This window comes from Moschus berezovskii, chromosome 14, assembly GCF_049115385.1.
Source record: "Moschus berezovskii isolate FMDL1 chromosome 14, NW_MosBer_1.0, whole genome shotgun sequence".
Classification (NCBI taxonomy): Eukaryota; Metazoa; Chordata; class Mammalia; order Artiodactyla; family Moschidae; genus Moschus; species Moschus berezovskii.
Window position 1 is genome coordinate 24203801 of NC_142473.1, and position 20986 is coordinate 24224786.

Below are 20986 nucleotides of genomic sequence, written 5' to 3' on the forward strand. Positions count from 1 at the left end.
GCCAACATGACCCTAACAGATAAAAAGAAGAATCTGGGGGAAAGATACAGAACCTAATCCCTCTTTCCTATTTCAATTTACCACTGCCCCCAACCCAAAGTATACTATCAAGTAGCCCAAACAAACAGTATCATTTTGGTAATAAGACTCTCTGAGGACATGTAAACGCCATGCCTCAGGCTATCCAGCTGCTGCTTTCACCTCCATTCCTACTTCCCTTCACTCAGCATCACATATTCTGTGTTCTACTCTCACTGAGCAAGAAATCATTCTCGGAACATGCCATAAATTTTACCCTTCTAGACCTTTGCTCATGCTTCTTCCCCTCCCTAGAATGTTTCTTCTGTACTTTTATTTTTCTTTGCCTTTCTTCTATACTTTTACCACCTGTTAAATAATGTATTCCTCAAGGCCCAGCTCAACTAACATGCTTCTGTGAATGAAGCTTTCCTATCATCTAGACAAAATTAATCACTTGGTCCTTAGTAACACCACAGTACTTTATTTATACTGCTGCTTAAACACTTATTTTATCATAATTAATTATTATTAGTAGAGTGTCTATTTACCCTCCTTGGCTGTTTAAAACTAAGGACAAAGATTACTGCCTTATTCATCTTAATATTCATGTCATTTCCAAGAATGACTAGCCTGTGGTAGGTACTCAAGAGTACAGAGTAACTAACGTGGTAAGCTAGGATTATTAAGTCACACTCAGGATTATGCCAACAAAAGCTTATTTTTAAATCTGTATTTAAAATGAGGGAGGTGAGAGTTTATTAGGACTTTAAAAGCTTCACAAAAAGATTCAACATTAGTTCTTAAGCAGTAAACATTCTTGGTTTAAAACAAATATTTCTTTAAAATAAAAATCTGAAAACATGCCAGGGTTTTGGTTTCAAGATAGTAAATGAAACCCTTCAGTTTACTTTCCCTCTTGAAAAAATTTCACTGAAATGACACATACAAAAATTAAAAATAAGAAAAAATATTTAGCTGTAGAAAAAAAAATTTAGCTGTGCCAGGAAAGGTTACCACAATAAAAAAAAAAAGAGAGAGAGAATTCTCTGAATGATACAGTATATAAATACCCACAGTGATAGCAAAAGCTAATCAATGCCAAACAACCAAAACTTGAACGTGGACAAAGGAGACCCCAGATAATTAAACTTTGGCAAAAGATAGGTTGTCCCAACAGAGTCACAGAAAACATTTCAGCTCAGAGTGCCAGGAACAAGAAATGTCAAGAGCAGTACCAAAGCAGAAAGCCTCAGTTTTATCTCCAGGCTTTCTCTGAGTCACAATGCTGCTAAGTAAAAAAGGGATCTGCGAGTGGGGCACAAGGGACAGCCTCTTAACTTCAAACTGTCACAACATACACCAGAAAAATAAGAGACCACAGCTGTGAAATTCCTTAACAGGCTCCATCTTTCCCTATTCCTGAAAGTCTTCTAGGAAACTTTAAATCATGCATCTACAAGTAAAAACATACCTGGGCACATAATTACAATATATGTATATTCATTTATAAATTATACATATGATATCACATTAATATATCAGAAAGCCTATCCTAAAAAATTAAAAGATAAAAACACAAACAAACATTTTAGTATTTTTTTCTTACACTGTAACAGGTGATGCTGAGTACTCCTGGGAGTGTGTGTGTGTTAATCACTCAGTCGTGCCCGACTCTTTGTGACCCCATGGACTGTAGTCCACCAGGCTCCTCTGTCCATGAGATTTTCCTGGCAAGGATACTGGAGTGGGTTGCCATTTCCTTCTCCAGGGATCTTCCCAACCCAGGGATCGAACCCTGGTCTCCTGTACTGCAGACAGACTCTACCGAGTGAGCTACAAGGGAGTAGTACTATTCTAATCCCACAGGCATAAACTGTAAGAGGAGGCCAGTGAAAAAAGTCAGCAGGTAGCAAACCAAAGGACCTCATAAACTCAACCAGAGCCCCTCCACATGGCAGATGGCTTCAAGCTGACATCCTAACCAGAAGTGAGGTTTTGCTACAGGTTGATTCATTTGAGAGAACTCCTGCCCCTCGGTCTGCTGGTCTGACCCTGAACCTACTGACCTTGACCTGACAGCTAGCTCACCTATATACTCAACTTGACCCAAGGTAACATCAAACACCAGATCTGGATCTGGAAAATGGGCTCAAGTTGCCAAGATACAGAACAGGGACTACAAGAAGTAACTGCTGAGACAGGCCGTAACAGACAGCAACGCTCTTTACCTTAAATCTTTTCATCTACAATATGAAATGTCTGTATGTGAGTGTGTTTGTGTATCAAACGCTGTTCTACATAGTTTACATGAAGTCTCAATTAATTCTGACAAAAACCTTCTGAAGGAATAATGTTACCATCATCAATGAGGCAAAGAAAGTAATTTGTATGAAGTCAAACAGTGACATCTGGGACTCTACCTCTAGCAGTGTGGTTCCAGAGCCCACGTTTTTCAACTACTACACATTACTGCATCATAAAACACAGTTTCCTCATCCCTGGAATCTAAACTAAAGCAATTATGCTTAGAAAAAAACCAAATATTTTATTTCTCACTATCCAATACCAAAAAGTCCCATGTGCTAATTTGTTTTTGACTAACACAAAACATTTTGCTCACTATAAATAACATTTCAATTTGCTGAGTACAGTAAATGCTAACTCCATCCACATTTTTATTCAAGTAAAATAGCTTATGTACTTACAAACATGAGACCTAAAAGAATCAACAAAAGTATTACTTCACAAAAGTAAAATATCTATAACATAAATTGCATGTAATTGCTTACAATGTTGCCTTAAGAAATTGCTCACTCACAACAAAAAAATCTTTTCATCTCCAAAAAGATTTTATCTGGACGTTCAAGTTCATTAATTATCTAATTAGTAGATTAAGTTTATTACCTAGTCAAGGGAAGAAACAACTTCCCAGGAGTTTTAAATTTTTATTTCATATTTGGTATCAGTAGGTAATTAGTATGTTATTTATTGCTGTAATACCAGGAACTCTCCCATTTTCTAAGGTCAATAGTTAGCATGACCACAGACTATTGCACTCCTGATCATAAGTTCATGTAAAAGTTCATGTAAAAGCTACCTCCTCCTTTCTGCAATCAATTCACTTCTTAAACACTTGACCCCTAGTCACCAATCTCTTTCCTCCTTTTCTCAATAAAACTTGACTACTTAAATCATTATATACCGCATTACCTGGGGAGCCTCAATAAAAGTACTAATGGTTTAAAGTAGGTCCCAGACAATCAAACAGAATCTCTAGAGGTGGTTTCCAAGCACTGCTTTATTTTTCTCTTTAAAGCTCCCCAGGGTGGCTCAAGTGTGCACTCAAGAGTGATAAAAAAGACAAAATCAATAGTTCAAGTTCTTTAACACGACATCCATGTTCTAACTCCAGGCTAGCATATTACGAGCCTACGACATCGAACTGCTATCAGGGCCCTATTTATAGCTTATGCCTTTGCTCCTGCCATCTCCTTGAAACCCAAGTTCCCCTGCCGAGTTTATGATTAATCTCTCTAACCAACTTTACTCCCTTTCTTGTCCCCTCTGACCTTAATCCTGTGCTAACTGAACACTAATCAACCAGAGTCAGATGGCCAAAACTGCTGCCATTGTTGATAATACCAATAATGTAGTAAAACTGCTCTTGTATCATCATATATCATCAATAACACACAGGTTACTTCTCCAGGGCACGATAAGCTAAGAGACCCTCGGGTAACAAAACCAGAGACATCCTGACTAACCACACCAAAACTACAATTAAGAAATGTCACAGAAATATCACATGACGATTAACCCCAGCTTCTTTGTTCTTTCCCACTGCAAACTCTCGCTGTTAAAAAGTCTGACTTTCTGTGCATTGGGCACACAAGCCCATTGCTCGTTTACACCCTCTGTCTAGGATCTCCACCTCTTCCACTCATGGACTATGGAGAATATCACTGAATTCCTTTTAGTCCTCATTACAATGATTTTCATATCAGATGTTTAATAAATATCTGCTAATAATTATTTTTTAAAAATCCCATCTCTCAAATCTAGGAATGAGAAAGACTATCCCTACAGTTGTTCAAGACATATGAACAAGTACTCTGAAAAATTCCAAATGCTACATTGTAGCATTTTAAGTAAAGGTATAGAAAAGCATAGAAAGAAGTATGCAAGAGCATGCACGCTATGGTGTAAAAATTGCATACTTCACGTAGTGAATGTTACCTGGTCAAAAAGCTGTTTGCCAGTTGTGTTGGGCTGAATGGCAAATTCCAGCTCAGCATCCATCGTTGTTACTCTTACATTGATCTGCAATAAAAACAAAAGGTATAATCAGTAGAAAAAAGAAAATACTTAAGTATAATGTCAGGCATGAGAAAATATTTAAGCAATTAAAAAACAACTCAATGTACCTAATATTTTCTTTACTAAAGTGATAGTTTGATTTATTTATATTTTTGATTTATTGAATACTTAATATACAGTAGGGGCCAGGCCTAGTGCTTTTCACACTCTTATTTAGCCTGTGCAACAATACCAGGAGATATGTGCATTTCCACAGAAGTGTTCATTTATATAGAAAACTCTTTGTCACTTGCCCAAGAACACAGATATTAAAAAGCAGGGCAGGTATTTAACTGAGGTACAACTCCAAATTCTTTGAATGTCATTCACTATTCCATATTTCGTTCGACACAAAAATCAAATATTGTTTTATTTATACTGTAAATGTATTCTTTATAAAAAGCATTCATCTATTACCTTTTACTTGCTAGACTTTTTCAAATTCTAATTTTTATATGTAAATACCTTCCTAGGTGGATATCTCACCAAAAATGTAACACGCCTTAACCAAAGTAATTTTTATTCCAGAACAGCATCTTCACTTAGAATCCACCATGACATGGTAAAAACCTATCTTTTAACTCACACTATTAGAACTCAAAGTCAGACTTACTTCCCCTTATCTTTAACTCATTCTAAAAACCACATGTACCTCCACACATGTACTTTTATCTGAAATACTTTCTCCAATCAAAAATATCTTATAGAGCTCCTTCTTTATAATAATCTCTTAGGAAATATTAATACACATAAAATGTAAGTAACATATATAGACAATGAAGCATAATAAAATAAACAATGGTAATATAATAATAAATATATATTTGGTCTTTATCCTGGTTCCCAGCAGAGCTCCTAAAATCCTTTAAATTCCCTGCGTAACAGACGTGAGAGGATTTTCTGTTATTCACAACAAGCTCCTTTCAACCATACCAGAGTTTATGCTAATGGGTGACTCTAGACCCTAACGGCTTCAGAATGGAGCCAGTACCCCTAGAAACCAATCATGCCATTAGAGCACTGAACCTTTCAGCCACCCATCCCAATTACCCAGGAGGGCGAACGGAGAGGAAAGAGAGCTGACCAGTGATTTAATCAATCATGCCTATGAAATGGAACTCCATAAAACCCTAAACAAAGGGGTTCAGAATGCACCCACTTGCTGACAGGGTGGTGCATCACAAACTCCACAAAGACAGAAAGAAGCTACTTCACTCAGGACCCCTCTGGACCTCATCCTCTACATTCTTATTCTTTATCGTTCCCTTTACATTAACCAGTCAGTAACAGCAGTAAGAAGGCAATGGCAAGCCACTCCAGTACTCTTGCCTAGAAAACCCCATGGATGGCGGAGCCTGGTAGGCTGCAGTCCGTGGGGTCGCTAAGGGTCGGACACGACTGAGCGACTTCACTTTCACTTTTCACTTTCACACATTGGAGAAGGAAACGGCAACCCACTCCAGTGTTCCTGCTTGGAGAATCCGAGGGACGGGGGAGCCTGGTGGGCTTCCATCTATGGGGTCACAGAGTCGGAAACGACTGAAGTGACTTAGCAGCAACAGCAGTAAAGTGTTTCCCTGAGTTCTGTGAGCTGTTACAGCATATTACAGAACCTGAAGAGGCGACTGTGGGACTCTCCAAACCTTAGCCAAGTTAGCCAGAAGAGTCACATGCATTACCTGTGATTAGCTTCAGCAGTCTAGTGGTCTGGGCCCTTAATCTCTGGGGTTTGCGTTAACTCTGGGTAGCTGTGTCAGAATAAATTAAACTGCAGGACACACACCTGGTATCCACATAGAACTCAGGAACTGACAAGTATGGAAAACCCACGCATCCGGTATCAGAACATTCTGAATTACGAAAGTGTTTTCCTTTACCCATAAATCTACCATTCAACTTAAAAACTAGAAATGACAAAGCAGTGTCACCAGTATATTTCTTCTTTGTGAATTTCTGAGATCCCAATCCCCACAGCTAAGCATTAACCTAAATTTTTTGTTTGTGATCCTCTTAGTTTTCTTAAAAACAATAGTTCTATCACAAATGTAGGTATTTATGGTAAAATATTATTTAGTTTTTTATTTTTAGCTGTTTTGTTGCTGTTCAATTGCTAAGTCACGTCTGACTCTTGCGACCCCATGGACTGTACGTAGTCTGCCTGGCTCCTCTGTCCATGGATTTTCCAGGTAAGAATACTGGAGCAGGTTGTCAGTTCCTTCTCCAGGGGATCTTTCTAAAATTGTATAGTACCTGCTAATAAAGTCTTCCTTGATGTGGGCAACGATTACAATATGTATTTACTTTATGAAAATGCATCAGCAGCACACATATTCTTTTGCATATGTATAGTCTAAAGGTTTAAACAAAAATTTTGCTAAACTATAATTTGCCTTTTCACAGTTATATTTCTAAGATTCATTGATGATTTTGTTAGTAGTTGCAATTCATTCATCTTTATGTGACTAGAGAGTAATTCATTTATCATTTTCCTATCAACTGACATTGTTTCCAATTTTTTGGTTATTAAGAACAAAACTGCTGTGAACATTCTTGTACATGTCTCCTAGTACAAGTGTCTGAGTTTCTCTAGAAGGATAAATCAGAAGAATCCCTGAGTGACCAAGTACACACCTTCAACTTTACAATGTAATGCTGAATTTTCTTCTAACATGACAGCATCAATTTACACTCCCACCAACAGTGAATAAGAATTTCTGCTGCTTTGTATTTTCACTAGTAGTTATCAGACTTGCTAATGTTTAACAATTTAGTAGGTATAAACTGATATCTCAGTATGTTATTAATACACAGATTCTTAATTCCTAATGAAGTTGGGAACATTTTCTTACATGTATATGCAGAATTATAAGACAGCCCTCATGACTTCCCCCAACCCCTACAACTTACTCCCATGATCACATTAACATTACATGATAAAAGGGATCTTGAAGATGTACTTAAGGTACTGTACTAATCAGTTGATCTTAAGATAGTAAAATTATTGTGGGTGGATCTGAATTAATCTCACCAACCCCACGGACTGCAGCCCACCAAGCTTCTTGGAACAGTAAATTACCTTTAACTAAAAAGACAATAATAATGCCCTAGGTTAGAATTTCTCCAATTTCATAGTCTCAGGATCTCCTTATGCTCTTCCCAAAAAGCTTTTATGTGAGTTCTCTATCTGTATTCACATTAGAAATTAAAACTGAGAAAAGTTTAAGATATTCACTTAAATATAATAAGAATAAACCTATCAGATGTTAACATAAAAAACATCAAGTAGGCTTTTCAGAAAAATCTACTTACAAGTTTGTTTAAAAAAGGCCCAGAAGGCTAATGTCAGAGCTGCTTCACTTGATTCTGAGAGTAATTCCCTTGTTGTTCAGTCACTAAGTTGTGTCAGACTCTGCGACACCATGGACTGCAGCATGCCACGATTCTATCTCCTGGAGTGTGCTCATCACAATTAAGTTGGTAATGCCATCCAACCATCTCACCCCTTTGTTGCCCCCTTCTCCTGTCCTGAATCTCTCAGGATCACGGTCTTTTCCAATGAGTCAGCTCCTGGCATCACGTGGCTGAAGTATTGGAGCTTTAGCGTCAGGTCTTCCAGTGAATACTCAGGGCTGATTTCCTTTAGGATTGACTGGTTTGACCTCCTTGCTGTCAAAGGGACTCTCAAGAGTATTCTCCAGCACCACAGTTCAAAAGCATCAATTCTTCGGTACTCGGCCGTCTTTATGGTGCAACTCTCACATCTGTACATAACTACTGGAAAAAGCACAGCTTTTGACTAGACGGACCCTTCTCAGCAAAGTGATATCATTGATTTTTAACATACTACCTAGATTTGTCATAGCTACCCATTCCAGTATTCTGGCCTGGAGAATTCCATGGACTAAGTCCATGGGGTCGCAAACAGCAGGACATGACTGACTGACTTTCACTTTCACTCCTTCCAAGGAGCAAGCATCTTTTAATCTCATGGCTGCAGTCACCATCTGCAGTGATTTTGGAGCCCAAGAAAATAAAATCTGTCAATATTTCCAATATTCCCCCATCTATTTGGCATGAAGAGATGGGACCGGATGCCATGATCTTAGTTTTTTGAATGTTGAGCTTTAAGCCAACTTTTTCACTCTCCTCTTTCACTTTCATCAAGAGGCTCATTAGTTCTTTTTCCCTTTCTGCCATAGGATGGTGTCATCCAGCCCAGCATTTCTCATGATGTACTCTGCATATAAGTTAAATAAGCAGGGTAACAATATACAGCCTTGACGTACTCCTTTCCCTATTTGGAACCAGTCTGTTTCTCCATGTCCAGTTCTAACTGTTGCTTCTTGAGCTGCATACAGATTTCTCAAGAAGCAGATCAGGTGGTCTGGTATTCCCATCTCTTTCAGAATTTTCCACAGTTTGTTGTGGTCCACCCAGTCAAAGGCTTTGGCATAGTCAATAAAGCAGCCGCTGCTGCTAAGTCGCATCAGTTGTGTCCAACTCTGTGCGACCCCACAGACGGCAGTCTACCAGGCTCCTCTGTACCTGGGATTCTCCAGGCAAGAATACTGGATGGAGCGCGTTGCCGTTTCCTTCTCCAGTGCATGAAAGTGAAAAGTGAAAGTGAAGTCACTCAGTTGTGTCCAACTCTTCGCGACCCCATGGACTGCAGCCTAACAGGCTCCTCCGTCCATGGGATTTCCCAAGCAATAGTACCAGAGTGGGGGGCCATTGCCTTCTCCGCAATAAAGCAGAAGTAGATGTTTTACTGGAACTCTCTTCTTTTTCGATGATCCAATGAGTGTTGGCAATTTGATCTCTGGTTCCTCTGACTTTTCTAAATCCAGCTTGAACATCTGTAAGTTCACGTACTGTTGAAGCCTGGCTTGGAGAATTTTGAGCATTACTTTGCTAGCCTGAGATGAGTACAATTGTGCAGTAGTTTGAGCATTCTTTGGCATTGCCTATCTTTGGGATTGGAATGGAAACTAATCTTTTCTAGTCCTGTAGCCACTGCTGAGTTTTCCAAATTTGTGGCATATCAAGTGCAGCACTTTCACAGCATTATCTTTTAGGATTTGAAATAGCTCAACTGGAATTCCATCACCTCCACTAGCTTTCTTTGTAGTGATGCTTCCTAAGGCCCACTTGACTTCACATTCCAGGATGTCTGGCTCTAGGTGAGTGATCACACCATCATGATTATCTGGGTCATGAAGATCTTTTCTGTATAGTTCTTCTGTATATTCTTGCCACCTCTTCTTAGTATCTTCTGCTTCTGTTAGGTCCATACCATTTCTGTTCTTTATTGAGCCCATTTTTGCATGAAATGTTCCCTCGGTATCTCTAATTTTCTTGAAGAGCTCTCTAGTCTTTACCATTCTATTGTTTTCCTCTATTTCTTTGCACTGATCACTGAGGAAGGCTTTCTTATGTCTTCTTGCTATTCTTTGGAACTGTGCATTCAAATGGGTATATCTTTCCTTTTCTCCTTTGCCGTTCGCTTCTCTTCTATTCACAGCTATTTGTTAAGGCCTCCTCAGACAACCATTTTGCCTTTTTGCATTTCTTTTCCTTGTGGATGGTCTTGATCCCTGCATCCTGTACTTATTCAGACAGTTTTCCAAAGTAGCTGTAAATTTCACATTCCTACCAGAAATAGAGTTCCAATTGATGCACATCCTTACAGACAGTCTTTTCAGTCTAATTTTAGCCCCTCTAGTAAGTATAAAGTGGTATCTCACTGTAGTTTTATTTTTCCCTGAGGATCTTTTCAAGTGTTTATTGGCTAATAATATATCTTCTTTTGTGAAGTATCTGCTCAAAGTTTTGGCCCACTTTTTAAAAACTGGGTTGTCTTATTAGAGTTCTAAAAAAACAATATACTACAATTAGTTTGTACCATTCTGCCTTGCCTTTTAACTTTCTTACTGGTGTTTTTCAAATAGCAGAAGTTTTTAATTTTGATGAATATTTTTTAAATGCTATGAACTTTTTGTGTATTATCAAAGAATCTCTGCCTACCTCACAACTGTAGAAATGTTCTATTTTCTTCTATAAGTCTTATACTTTGGGGCTTTTAATTTATTCTTATGATCCATTTAGAGTTAAGACATGTGTAAATTGTGATATAAGGGTCAAAATTCATATTCTTCTGTATGGCTAACTCTGCTACAACATCATTTCTTGAAAAGAATTTAATTTCCCCATTGAATTGTGTGACATCTTGTTAAAAAATATTTAGTAAGAATGTATGTGTAAGTATACTTTTGTTCCACTGATCCTATTATCTAATTTCTCAATACCACACTGTCTTATTTTTGTCTCTTGGAAATAAATGTTGAAATACAGGAGAGTTAACTGTTCCACCCTTGTTTTTCTTCCAAATTGCTTTAAATATTCCACGTAAGTTTTGGTAGTTCCATTAACATTTTATAATCAGCCAGTCAATTTTAACCAAAGGGATGCAACTGCTGGGATTCGACTGGAATTACATTCAACCTACCAGTACATTTGGGGAGAACTGTTTTAATAGTGTTCTCTAGACGTATCTATGACCAATGTATATTTATCTATATCCTTTGGTCTTTTTAATTTCTTAAAGGTTTTCAGTGTAGAGATTTTAAACAGTTTCTAAAAACTTATTCCTAAATATTTTATGTTTTTGATGCTATTACAAATGGAGTTTTTACTTCATCTTTTGAATTTTGCTGCTTGCATATAAAACTGATTTTTAAAGAAATAAAACCTTATGTCCAACAATCTTGCTAAATTCTATTTCTAATAGCTGTTTTGTAAATTCCACGTTATTTACATACTCATGTCATCTGCACATAGAGAAAAACATAATCCTTGCTTTCTATTGATTATGCCTTTTATCTTTTTATTCTTCTCTCCCTCCAACAAGGCACTTTTTACCTGCTCAATCTTGAAAAGTTAATTCAAAAGTGACATTCACGCCAGAAAATTCAAAAAACCAAAAAACAATGATTTTCTTCAAAACATAACTGGCCAAAAAGTTCATTAAAAAAAAGAAAAAAAATTTTTTGTTAGATGAAGAAAGGAACACTGATCCTAGGATAAAAAGATAAACCTCAGTCACAAATTATATAATAATAAAACAATAAAATTATTATATGTACGCCCTTAAATCAAAAACCTAAGACCATATATGGGCTTTCCTGACTCAGGCAGTAAAGAATCAGCCTGCGATGCAAGAGACCTGGGTTTGATCCCTCGGTCTAGAAGATCCTCTGGAGAAGGAAATCACTACCCACTCTAGTATTCTTGCCCGGAGAATCCCATGCACAGAGGAGCCTGGCAGGTTACAGTCCTTGGAGTCATAGAGAGTCAGACACGACTGAGTGACTAACACTTTTCATTTTCACAACTATATACAACATCAGCCCTGTTATCACTAGTACCAAAGATAGAATTATGAGAAAATTAACTCTGCACGAATCCTTCTGACCTCTCATCATGTTCTCCTGTTTAACAATAAGTAACTTTTTACTGAGCACTGAATGTGTATGTATCAGGATCTTCTAATCCGCGCTGGACTCTCACGTAGCTAATTACATCTCCATTTTACATGTGAAGAAATTAAGACCAGGAGACACTGAATCTAACAAAGGTCAATCAGATTAAGTGGCAGGGTGAGGATAAGAACTAGGTCTGACCCCACAACCTATGGTAATCTTAATAGATACATGATACTTAAACCTCTATCACTGGCCCATATAGCATGTTACATTAGCCACATAAATTTAAAACAAACAACAGTAATATCAGTGCCTTTTCCCCCACCAAAACTCTACCATAATACTTTGCCTGGTTCCAAAAGGAACTTAATGCCATTAAGTAAGCAGTGTCAAAGTAATAAAATACACCTACTGGTTTCGGCATTTTTCTTCTTTTTTGTCACCCTCTTCGAAAATTCTTCACTTTTATGAATACTCTTGTACGTCTGTTAAAGAAAAGAAAGCATAATTGATCTATTTTTTAATAATGTTTTCAACAATATAACTAGTACAGATTAAATAAAATTTTAAACTCACATTTTAAAATGTTAAGAATTAACATGGAGTTCTCATTTTATTCTGATTTTCAATGTCTTCTATTATTTCTCATGCTTTAAAAATACTTACATTGGTGATTTAAAATAGCACACATCTCAAATAACATACTGTATAAAAATATAAAAGCATCTTGATTATCAACTAAAAATTTATTTAATTACAGAAAACACACAGTAAAAAGAAAGATTACTAACAGCCCAAATTCTCTCTTTCCAAGTCAAGTTCTCCCCTGTGCCTAGACTGGTAGAGAGAGGTACAGCAGAGAACTGAATCAGAGTCTAAAGAAGTCAACTCCAGAACACTTTTCAACCTTTCTTCTACACTGTCAGACAAAAAAGGAAATTCTGATTAATGTAAACTACACAAAGATAAGTTTTTAAAGAAAATTATTTTTCCTCCTTCAAAGTTTAAAAGTCCAAGTAGAGACAAATATGTTAAGAATAACTTTTTCACCAAAGGTGGATATAAACAGCCTCAGTCTGCACATTAGCAACCGGCATGCTACTCACCAGCAAGCAAATGGCCTTCACTGAAATGCAGAACTATCCTTAAGACCAAAGTTAAATTATACCTTCACTCACTAAGGCAACAGAATTAAATCTTAATCCAGGGAAAACATGCTATTTTAGGGTAAATTTTTTTAAAAAATCTAACAAAACTGGGTTTTCCCCCTATAAAACTACCAAAAGATCTAACATTCTTAACCATTTAACTGTCCAGAAAAAAACTGATTATCATTCCAATTTGAAAACCTATTGTAAGAAGTAATTACCTGAAAATCACTATACACAAGTAGTATCTGTCAAGAACTTTTATTCATTACACTATGAACTACTGATAAACATACAATTTTGAGTTTAAAAAATATATTATCAACTCCCTTTTAATATACTACTTTAATAAAAACGAAAATTCTTCAAATTAAAATAAAAACAAAGGATCAAAATAAGGTCATTTCTCTAAATTTTAGTTGATCACATGCTAATAAACCTCCGTACAGAGGGAACTTCATCATGGTAAATTTCTCACCTAAAATAATGGGGTGTGAAATTCAGTTAGAAGCATGAAGTTTCTCATCTCTCTCTTGCTGCTTAACTCTTAACTAGGAAATGAGAGATACTCCGTATCTACGATCACCTACTTTCATGAACTTTACTGTACTTCAGTCCTAGCTTCCACTTCTAAATCCTTTTAATCCCTACTATCAGATCATCTCAGGTCTTAAAAAAGCCACACAACCAACCTTTTACACCATTTATAAGTTAGTAACTCCCAAATCTGAATCTCTAGTCTTGCTTAGCTAACTTGGCTTGCTCAGTATCTAAATGACACCTCAGATACCGCTTGTCTAAAACACAGCTTAAACCTCTACACCCCATAGTCAAATCTGTTTTTTCTGCAAGTCTTAGTGACATATTTCTATATTCATAGTATCTTTCATATTTTTTAAATATCTATACTACATCTACAGTGATGATCCCCTTTCCATTCCTAATACTGTCCATTTTGTCTTCCTTTTTGATCAATTAATCTTGCCAGGAGTTTGCTTCATTTATTGGTCTAAAACCCAACTTTCAGTTTTATCAATTTGCTTATTTCTCTGCTTTATTAATTTCTGTCCTACTTCTCATCACTTTTCTTCTCAGTAGTTGGCTTTGACTCTGTGGCTAATTTTCTAATCCCTGAAACTGAAAGTCTACCTAAATAATTTCCAATCTTTTTTCTAATATATGCATTAAGGTCACAAACTAAATACATCCCACCATAAGGATATTCCAAATTCAAAGTGATCTCCCTATTTTGCCACTGAGACTATTTTAAAATAATTATCTGACTATGTAAAATAATCTAAATTCCTCAAACACAAAACATGAGCATCTTTATCAAATTTTTAAAGTTATGGTGTTTTCCAGATTGCATAAAGTACTTTTTGATTCTATCACTAAAATGTTTATCTTAAGCCACAACTACTCACTTATATAAAACCTTAGTAGGACTTTATATTTTCCTATTTGTATTGTTGGAATATATTTTAATATCCACACAGTGTAACTAGGTGTGTTATTTTTAAGTGACTTTTTAAAAACCAGTTCTCCTCTAAACATTTCAGCCTCATTTTTACACTTAAATCACTTATCAGATGAGCTCCATGGGCTTTCCAAACTGACATGTACTAAAGGCATTTCAGGTCAGTTTCTTAAACAGTACATTCATGCTTAAGACAAACATCTTGCAATGAGACAGTTCCTACGAAAACAAATCTAAACCTCCTTTTGGAGGGAATAAATAGGGCGAAAATATTCTCTCAATATTTGGAAAATACTAGTTTTCTCATGGCATCTGTTACTGATGAAAAATCTGCTGTCAATTTAATCTATTCCAGGTATGCTTTTTCTCTCTTGTGTGTGTGAGCACATTCTTCAGATTTGCTTCTATTTCTCTTGCTGAGGATTTGGTAAGCTTTCTTATTCTGAAGACTCATGCTTTTCTCAAATTCTGGAAAATTATTAGCCACAGTCTCTCCCAGTCAGCAATTCTTTAATTAGGTACATAATGACTGTCTTGTTTTCTAATCCGTGCCTACAAATTCATATTTTTCATCTCTTTACCTTTCTGTGTAACACTCCTCCAGTCACTAATTCTCTGCAGGTGTTCTTAATGTTTTACCTGTCCACTACATTAAATTTTAAATGATTATATAAACTTCTAAAAATTCACTTTTAGTCTCTTAAAAAAATTTTAATGTTATATTATTTTATAATTTGCATTGAATCCTTTTATCCCTACAATATTTATTTTATATCCCTATAAAACTTTGTTTCCAATTCATTATGACTTATTTCTTTATGGAGTTTATAATTTTGGTCAGAAAGGTCATGTCCCTAACCCACTCCCAAATGTGGGATTTCTGTAAGCCCGAGCTGTCTATGTAACCTTACAGAGGTATTTCAGGTTTGCTCCTACCAGAGTTCCAGAAATTTTAATTGCCCTAGATCAATCTTCTCTTCAAGAAAATAAAGGACAGAAACAGCAAGGACCTAACAGAGCAGAAGAGATTAAGAAGAGGTGGCAAGAATACACAGAAGACCTATACAAAAAAAGATCTTAATGACCCAGATAACCATATCCGTGTGGTCACTTACCTAGAGCCAGATATCCTGGGGCGTGAAGTGGGCCTTAGGAAGCATCATGAATAACAAAGCTTGTGGAGATGATGCAATTCCAGGTGAGCTATTTCAAATCCTAAAAGATGATGCTGTAAAAGTGCTGCACTCAACATGCCAGCCAATTTAGAAAACTCAGCAGTGACCACAGGACTGGAAAAGGTCAGTTTTCATTCCAATCTCAAAGAATTTCAAACTACCATACAACTGCACTCATTTCACATGCTAGCAAGGTAATGCTCAAAATCCATCAAGACAGGCTTTAACAGTCCATGAACCAAGAACTTTCAGATGTATAAGCTAGAAAAGGCAGAGGAACCAGAGAAAAGGCAGAGAAACCAGAGATCAAATTGCCAATATCTGCTGAATCATAAAAAAGCAAGGGAATCCAGAAAAACATCTACTTCTGCTTCATTGACTACACTAAAGCCTCTGACTGTGTGGATCACAACAAACTATACCAGACTACCTTAACCTGCCTCCTGAGAAACTTGTATTCAGGACACGCAGCAACAGTTAGAACCAGAAATGGAACAATGGACTGTTCAGAATTGGGAAAGGAGTAAGTCAAGGCTGTATATTGTCACCCTGCTTATATAACTTCTATGTAGAGTACATTATGCAACATACTGGGCTGGATGACTCACAAGCTGGAATCAAGACTGCTGGAAAATATATCAGCAACTTCAGATATGCAGATACCACTCTAATGGCAGGAAGTAAAGAGGAACTAAAGGGATTCCTGATGAGGGTAAAAGAGGAGAGTGAAAAAACCAGCTTAAAATTCAACATTCAGAACACTAAGATCACAGGCATCTGGTCCCATCACTTCATGGCAAACAGGATGGGAAAACATGGAAATAGTGACAGACTTTATTTTCCTGGGCTCCAAAATCACTGTGGATGGTGACTGCAGCCATGAAATTAAAAGACGTTTGCTCCCTGGGAGAAAAGCTATGACAAACCTAGTGAAAGTCAGTTGCGTCTGACTCTTTGCAACCCCATGGACTATATGGTCCATGGAATCCTCCAGGCCAGAATACCAGAGTCGGGTAGCCAGTCCCTTCTCCAGGGGATCTTCCCAACCCAGGGATCGAACCCAGATCTCCCACACTGCAGGCGGATTCTTTACCACTGAGCCACAAGGAAGCTCCATGAAAAACCTAGACAGTGTAATAAAAAGCAGAGACGTCACTGTGCTGAGATAAATCCATATAGCCAAAGCTATGGTTTTTCCAGTTGTCATGTACGGATGTGAGAGCTGGACCATAAAAAAGGCTGAGTGCCCAAGAATTAATGCTTTCAAATTATAGTGCTGGAGAAGACTACTGAGAATCTCCTGGACTGCGAGGAGATCAAACCAGTCAATCCTAAAGGAAATCAATCCTGAATATACACTGGAAGGGACTGATGCTGAAGCACTCCTAAACTCTGGCCACCTGATGCAAAGAGCCCACTCACTGGAAAAGACCCTGATGCTGTGAAAGATTGAGGGCAGGAGGACAAGGCGGTGACAGAGGATGAGATGGTCGGATGGCATCACTGATTCTATGGATATGAGTTTGAGCAAACTCTGGGAGATAGTACAATTCACTGGGTCGCAGAGAGCCAGACAGTACTTAGAAACTGAACAACAACCGATCAATTTTTACCCTCTTAATTTAGCACTCTATTACCATATCAAACCCCATGGCCACACCCTAGAGAAGTTAGCAGATACTCAAGAGAGCTTGCTCATGTCCTGATCATTGTTATTTGCTAAACCATATGGCTCTGGAGCCCTTCCTGTGCCAGGTCTCACTGGTAAACAAGAACAAAGGGAAAAAGTGAGCATTACTTGCATTCCAGACTATAAACTAAGTTAAAGCACTCAAATAACAGTAAGAGTATTCATCAAACATAGGATCAGCTAGGAAGGTAAATAAACATCACATACATTAACATTTTGCAGAATTTCTTAAAGTTATGTATTAATCAAATACTGGAATTAAATGAAGGTAAATAAGAAAGGTAATTTTTTTAATAAAAACGTTAAAGGTAAATAAGTTTCCTTTTCCCTAAAGAAATAATTTATCCAAGTTTGTCATATTAGAGTTACTTCAAGTTACACTCTTTAGAAAAGGACTTTTTAAGCAAAATAACCCTATTGAAGTCTTAGGTTTAGTATGAACACTCTGGTGACATAAGAGAACAAATATATCACAGGCCAACATATACAAAACCAGGTTTACACACACGCTAAGTAAGCTTTTAAAATCTCCAACAAGCCTAACTGATCTATATGAACTGTGGAAAGTGAATGGCCTAACAAAAAGCCTCTGCAAATAAGGATATAGTTGACTTCTAAAAGAAGCTTCTAAAATACATATTTTCAGACCAGTGTTCTCTCTTGAAAATCAAGTAGCATCATAAACTGACTCCATATTTCTGGAAAATAAGTGGTCTACATATAACAAAGGCAACAAAGCTTCTTTGAACAGGAAATCTACTTTGGAGTATATTCCAAATAAATAAATATACAAAACAAAGCAAACTGTACTAAGATATTCTCAGCAGTACAACGATATTATAACAGCCAATGATTAAAATCAAAATCACAATTAAAGCATGTATATTATCATAAGTGACCAGTCCACGTTCGACACATAAATTTTCCTCTGTTCAAAAAAAATAAAATAAAATAAAATACTCTTTAAAAAAATAAATAAATAAATAAATAAAGTAATGTTGAAATTACATGGTAAGATGGACAAACTGTGTCAACATTTACATAAGGATAAGTAAAAATGCGGAATACACAGCCACTTATTACAACTAAGGAAAAAAGCAGGTATCCTTACAAAGGATTTTGGATATACAGAACTGAGCATTTAATACTAACTAGAGTCTTATTTTTTGTTATTAATTTTAAAAATCAAATAAGAATTTAAAAAATATATTTCACTACATACCAATTTATTCCTATCATGGTATACATAAGAATTCTACCTTAAATTTTTTAGAATGAAGCTGTGTATGCTGCTGCTGCTGCGAAGTCGCTTCAGTCGTGTCCAACTGTGCGACCACATAGACGGCAGCCCACCAGACTGTGTATAAATGTAGTTAAATCCTAAGATTTTAGCCAATTTAGGGATCACTAAAAATATTTATCATAATATTATTCAACCTCAATAGTACATTTCTATTCCTCCTATGAGTATATTAGTACTTCTTTTTTTCCCCTTGAAAATGGCACCTGTTAGTAGCAAAACAAACAATTTAATAAAATGTCACATGAAAAGCCAAGGTACCTAGATACATGTTCTCAGTTTATACCTTTAACTGGTTCATCTTGAAAACTGTTTCACTGCCTTCCTTTCTTTCTTCTCTAGAAAAATGACAGCATATAATTACTTAACCACTGTATACCAAAGATATATAATAAAAACGAACTCTTCTCCCCTTACCTTCATAACAAATAATAATTGAAAAAAATTTTACTCCTTCCTCCCCACTTTTTCTAAATTTCTTAGGGGTCTCACCCAACCTCTTTTCTACACTGGCTCCCACAGAAGCAATGAAGCAGTCGTGGCAAACAGTATTGAGACGCCACCAACATACACATCTCTCATTTCCAGAAAATGCATGAGTATGTACTCAAACACAGTGCCATATTTTAGTGATAAAACATTCACATAAAACTTTCTCTTCTTCGTCTTTTAACTCTGAAGGTGACCCTAAAACAGCGTCTTTTCTTCCGTACAATGAAAAAAAAAGCCTCACACTTAACACCTCGAGCTCTATTAATCCACGGCATAACAGCAGCCTCTCCCCACCTGTCAGGTGGTAAAACAGGTGTTAAGTCTGTCCATACTGGGCCTACAATGATGCTTCAATAATTTATACGAGGATGCCTAATTTTATTCTTAAAATATTCTTTTCCCCAAGCATAACTGTACTTCTTCTGTCTTTTGAGACCTCACCTCTGAATATAAATGTGGTCTCTCCACAGACCATAAAATTACAAAAGAACTCCTCTGCCACCTTACTGGGGATTGTGAAGCAGGATAACAAAGTACAACCTGAACTAATAAGGTAATTCTGGCAGTCAAATTAATGCAATAATGGCATCTACCAGAAAAGTTCTTAATCACTTTTTCCCCCCAACGTGGGACCTCTGGTAAAGTCTATGAACTCCTTCCTGCTACTGCTGCTAAGTCACTTCAGTCGTGTCCGACTCTGTGTGACCCCATAGACAGAAGCCCACCAGGCTCCCCCGTCCCTGGGATTCTCCAGGCAAGAACACTGGAGTGGGTTGCCATTTCCTTCTCCAATGTGTGAAGGTGAAAAGTATGAACTCCTTCCTAGAAAAGTGTCTTTTAAATACATAAAATAAAATACACAGTATCACATAAAAAGCCAATTATATTGAACTATAACTATCAAAAATATAAAACGCACAAATTTATGATATAGTAAAGGAGATCAATCCTGGATGTTCATTGGAGGGACTGATGCTAAAGCTGAAACTCCAATACTTTGGTCACCTCATGTGACGAGTTGACTCACTGGAAAAGACTCTGATGCTGGGAAAGGTTGGGGGCGGGAGGAGAAGGGGACGACGGAGAATGAGATGGCTGGATGGCATCACCAACTCTGTGGACATGAGTTTGAGTGTACTCCGGGAGTTGGTGATGGACAGGGAGGCCTGGCGTGCTGTGATTCATGGGGTCGCGGAGAGTCGGACACGACTGAGCGACTGAACTGAACTGAATATACGTGCTTTATTAATCTTTAAATAAATATCTACCAGTGTAACTAATAATTAAACTTTAACTAATGATGGTTATTAAACAACATTCTGAGATATGCAACAGTAATGCATCATGAAAATATCTACAATTTCTATTAGAAACAGTCTCTGCTTCTGCTACCCACATTCATAATGGAAGAAAACATGTAAAGATGTAACTTTTCTCTCAAGTTTACAGACCTACAGTTTTAAAAGTTCAAATATACAAAGAACTACTTATTAAATTTTTTAGCTCTGTTAAGTACTGAATCTAATAGCAGTCATAATGTACTTTACCTACATAACGCCATGTGACTTTCCAACAGATGCAGAGGACAAGAATTTTAGCTCCAAAAAGAAATAAGGCCAAAAGCAAGGACAAGGGTAGTAAATGGAATTATCTGCAGAAAGCTCACTCTTCAGCCACTTTACCTACATTATCTAATCTTCCTAATAACTGCCCTTCCTCCTTCTGACCAAGGTAAGGATCACAATCCCTTGTTCTTCTAACTAAGCAAATGAAGATTTACTTGCCCAGGGTAATAAGGCTAGTCAACAAAGTCAGAAGTCCTCTTTGTCCAAGTCCTGTGCTCTTC

The 20986-nt window shown here is 36.9% G+C and overlaps 1 protein-coding gene across 3 annotated transcripts in view; it reads right to left on the reverse strand.

Annotated features, from left to right (window-relative positions):
* Positions 1–20986, reverse strand: part of RDX (radixin) — a 106699-nt gene that overhangs the window by 78845 nt on the left and 6868 nt on the right. For all 3 annotated transcript variants that reach the window (XM_088842920.1, XM_055422989.2, XM_055422990.2), the window contains 2 exons: positions 12271–12343; positions 4258–4341 (listed from right to left, as the gene is read on the reverse strand). In XM_088842920.1, the coding sequence (XP_088699046.1) occupies positions 4258–4341; positions 12271–12282 (96 nt within the window). In that variant the 5' untranslated portion in view covers positions 12283–12343. The remainder of the gene's footprint in view (positions 1–4257; positions 4342–12270; positions 12344–20986) is intronic.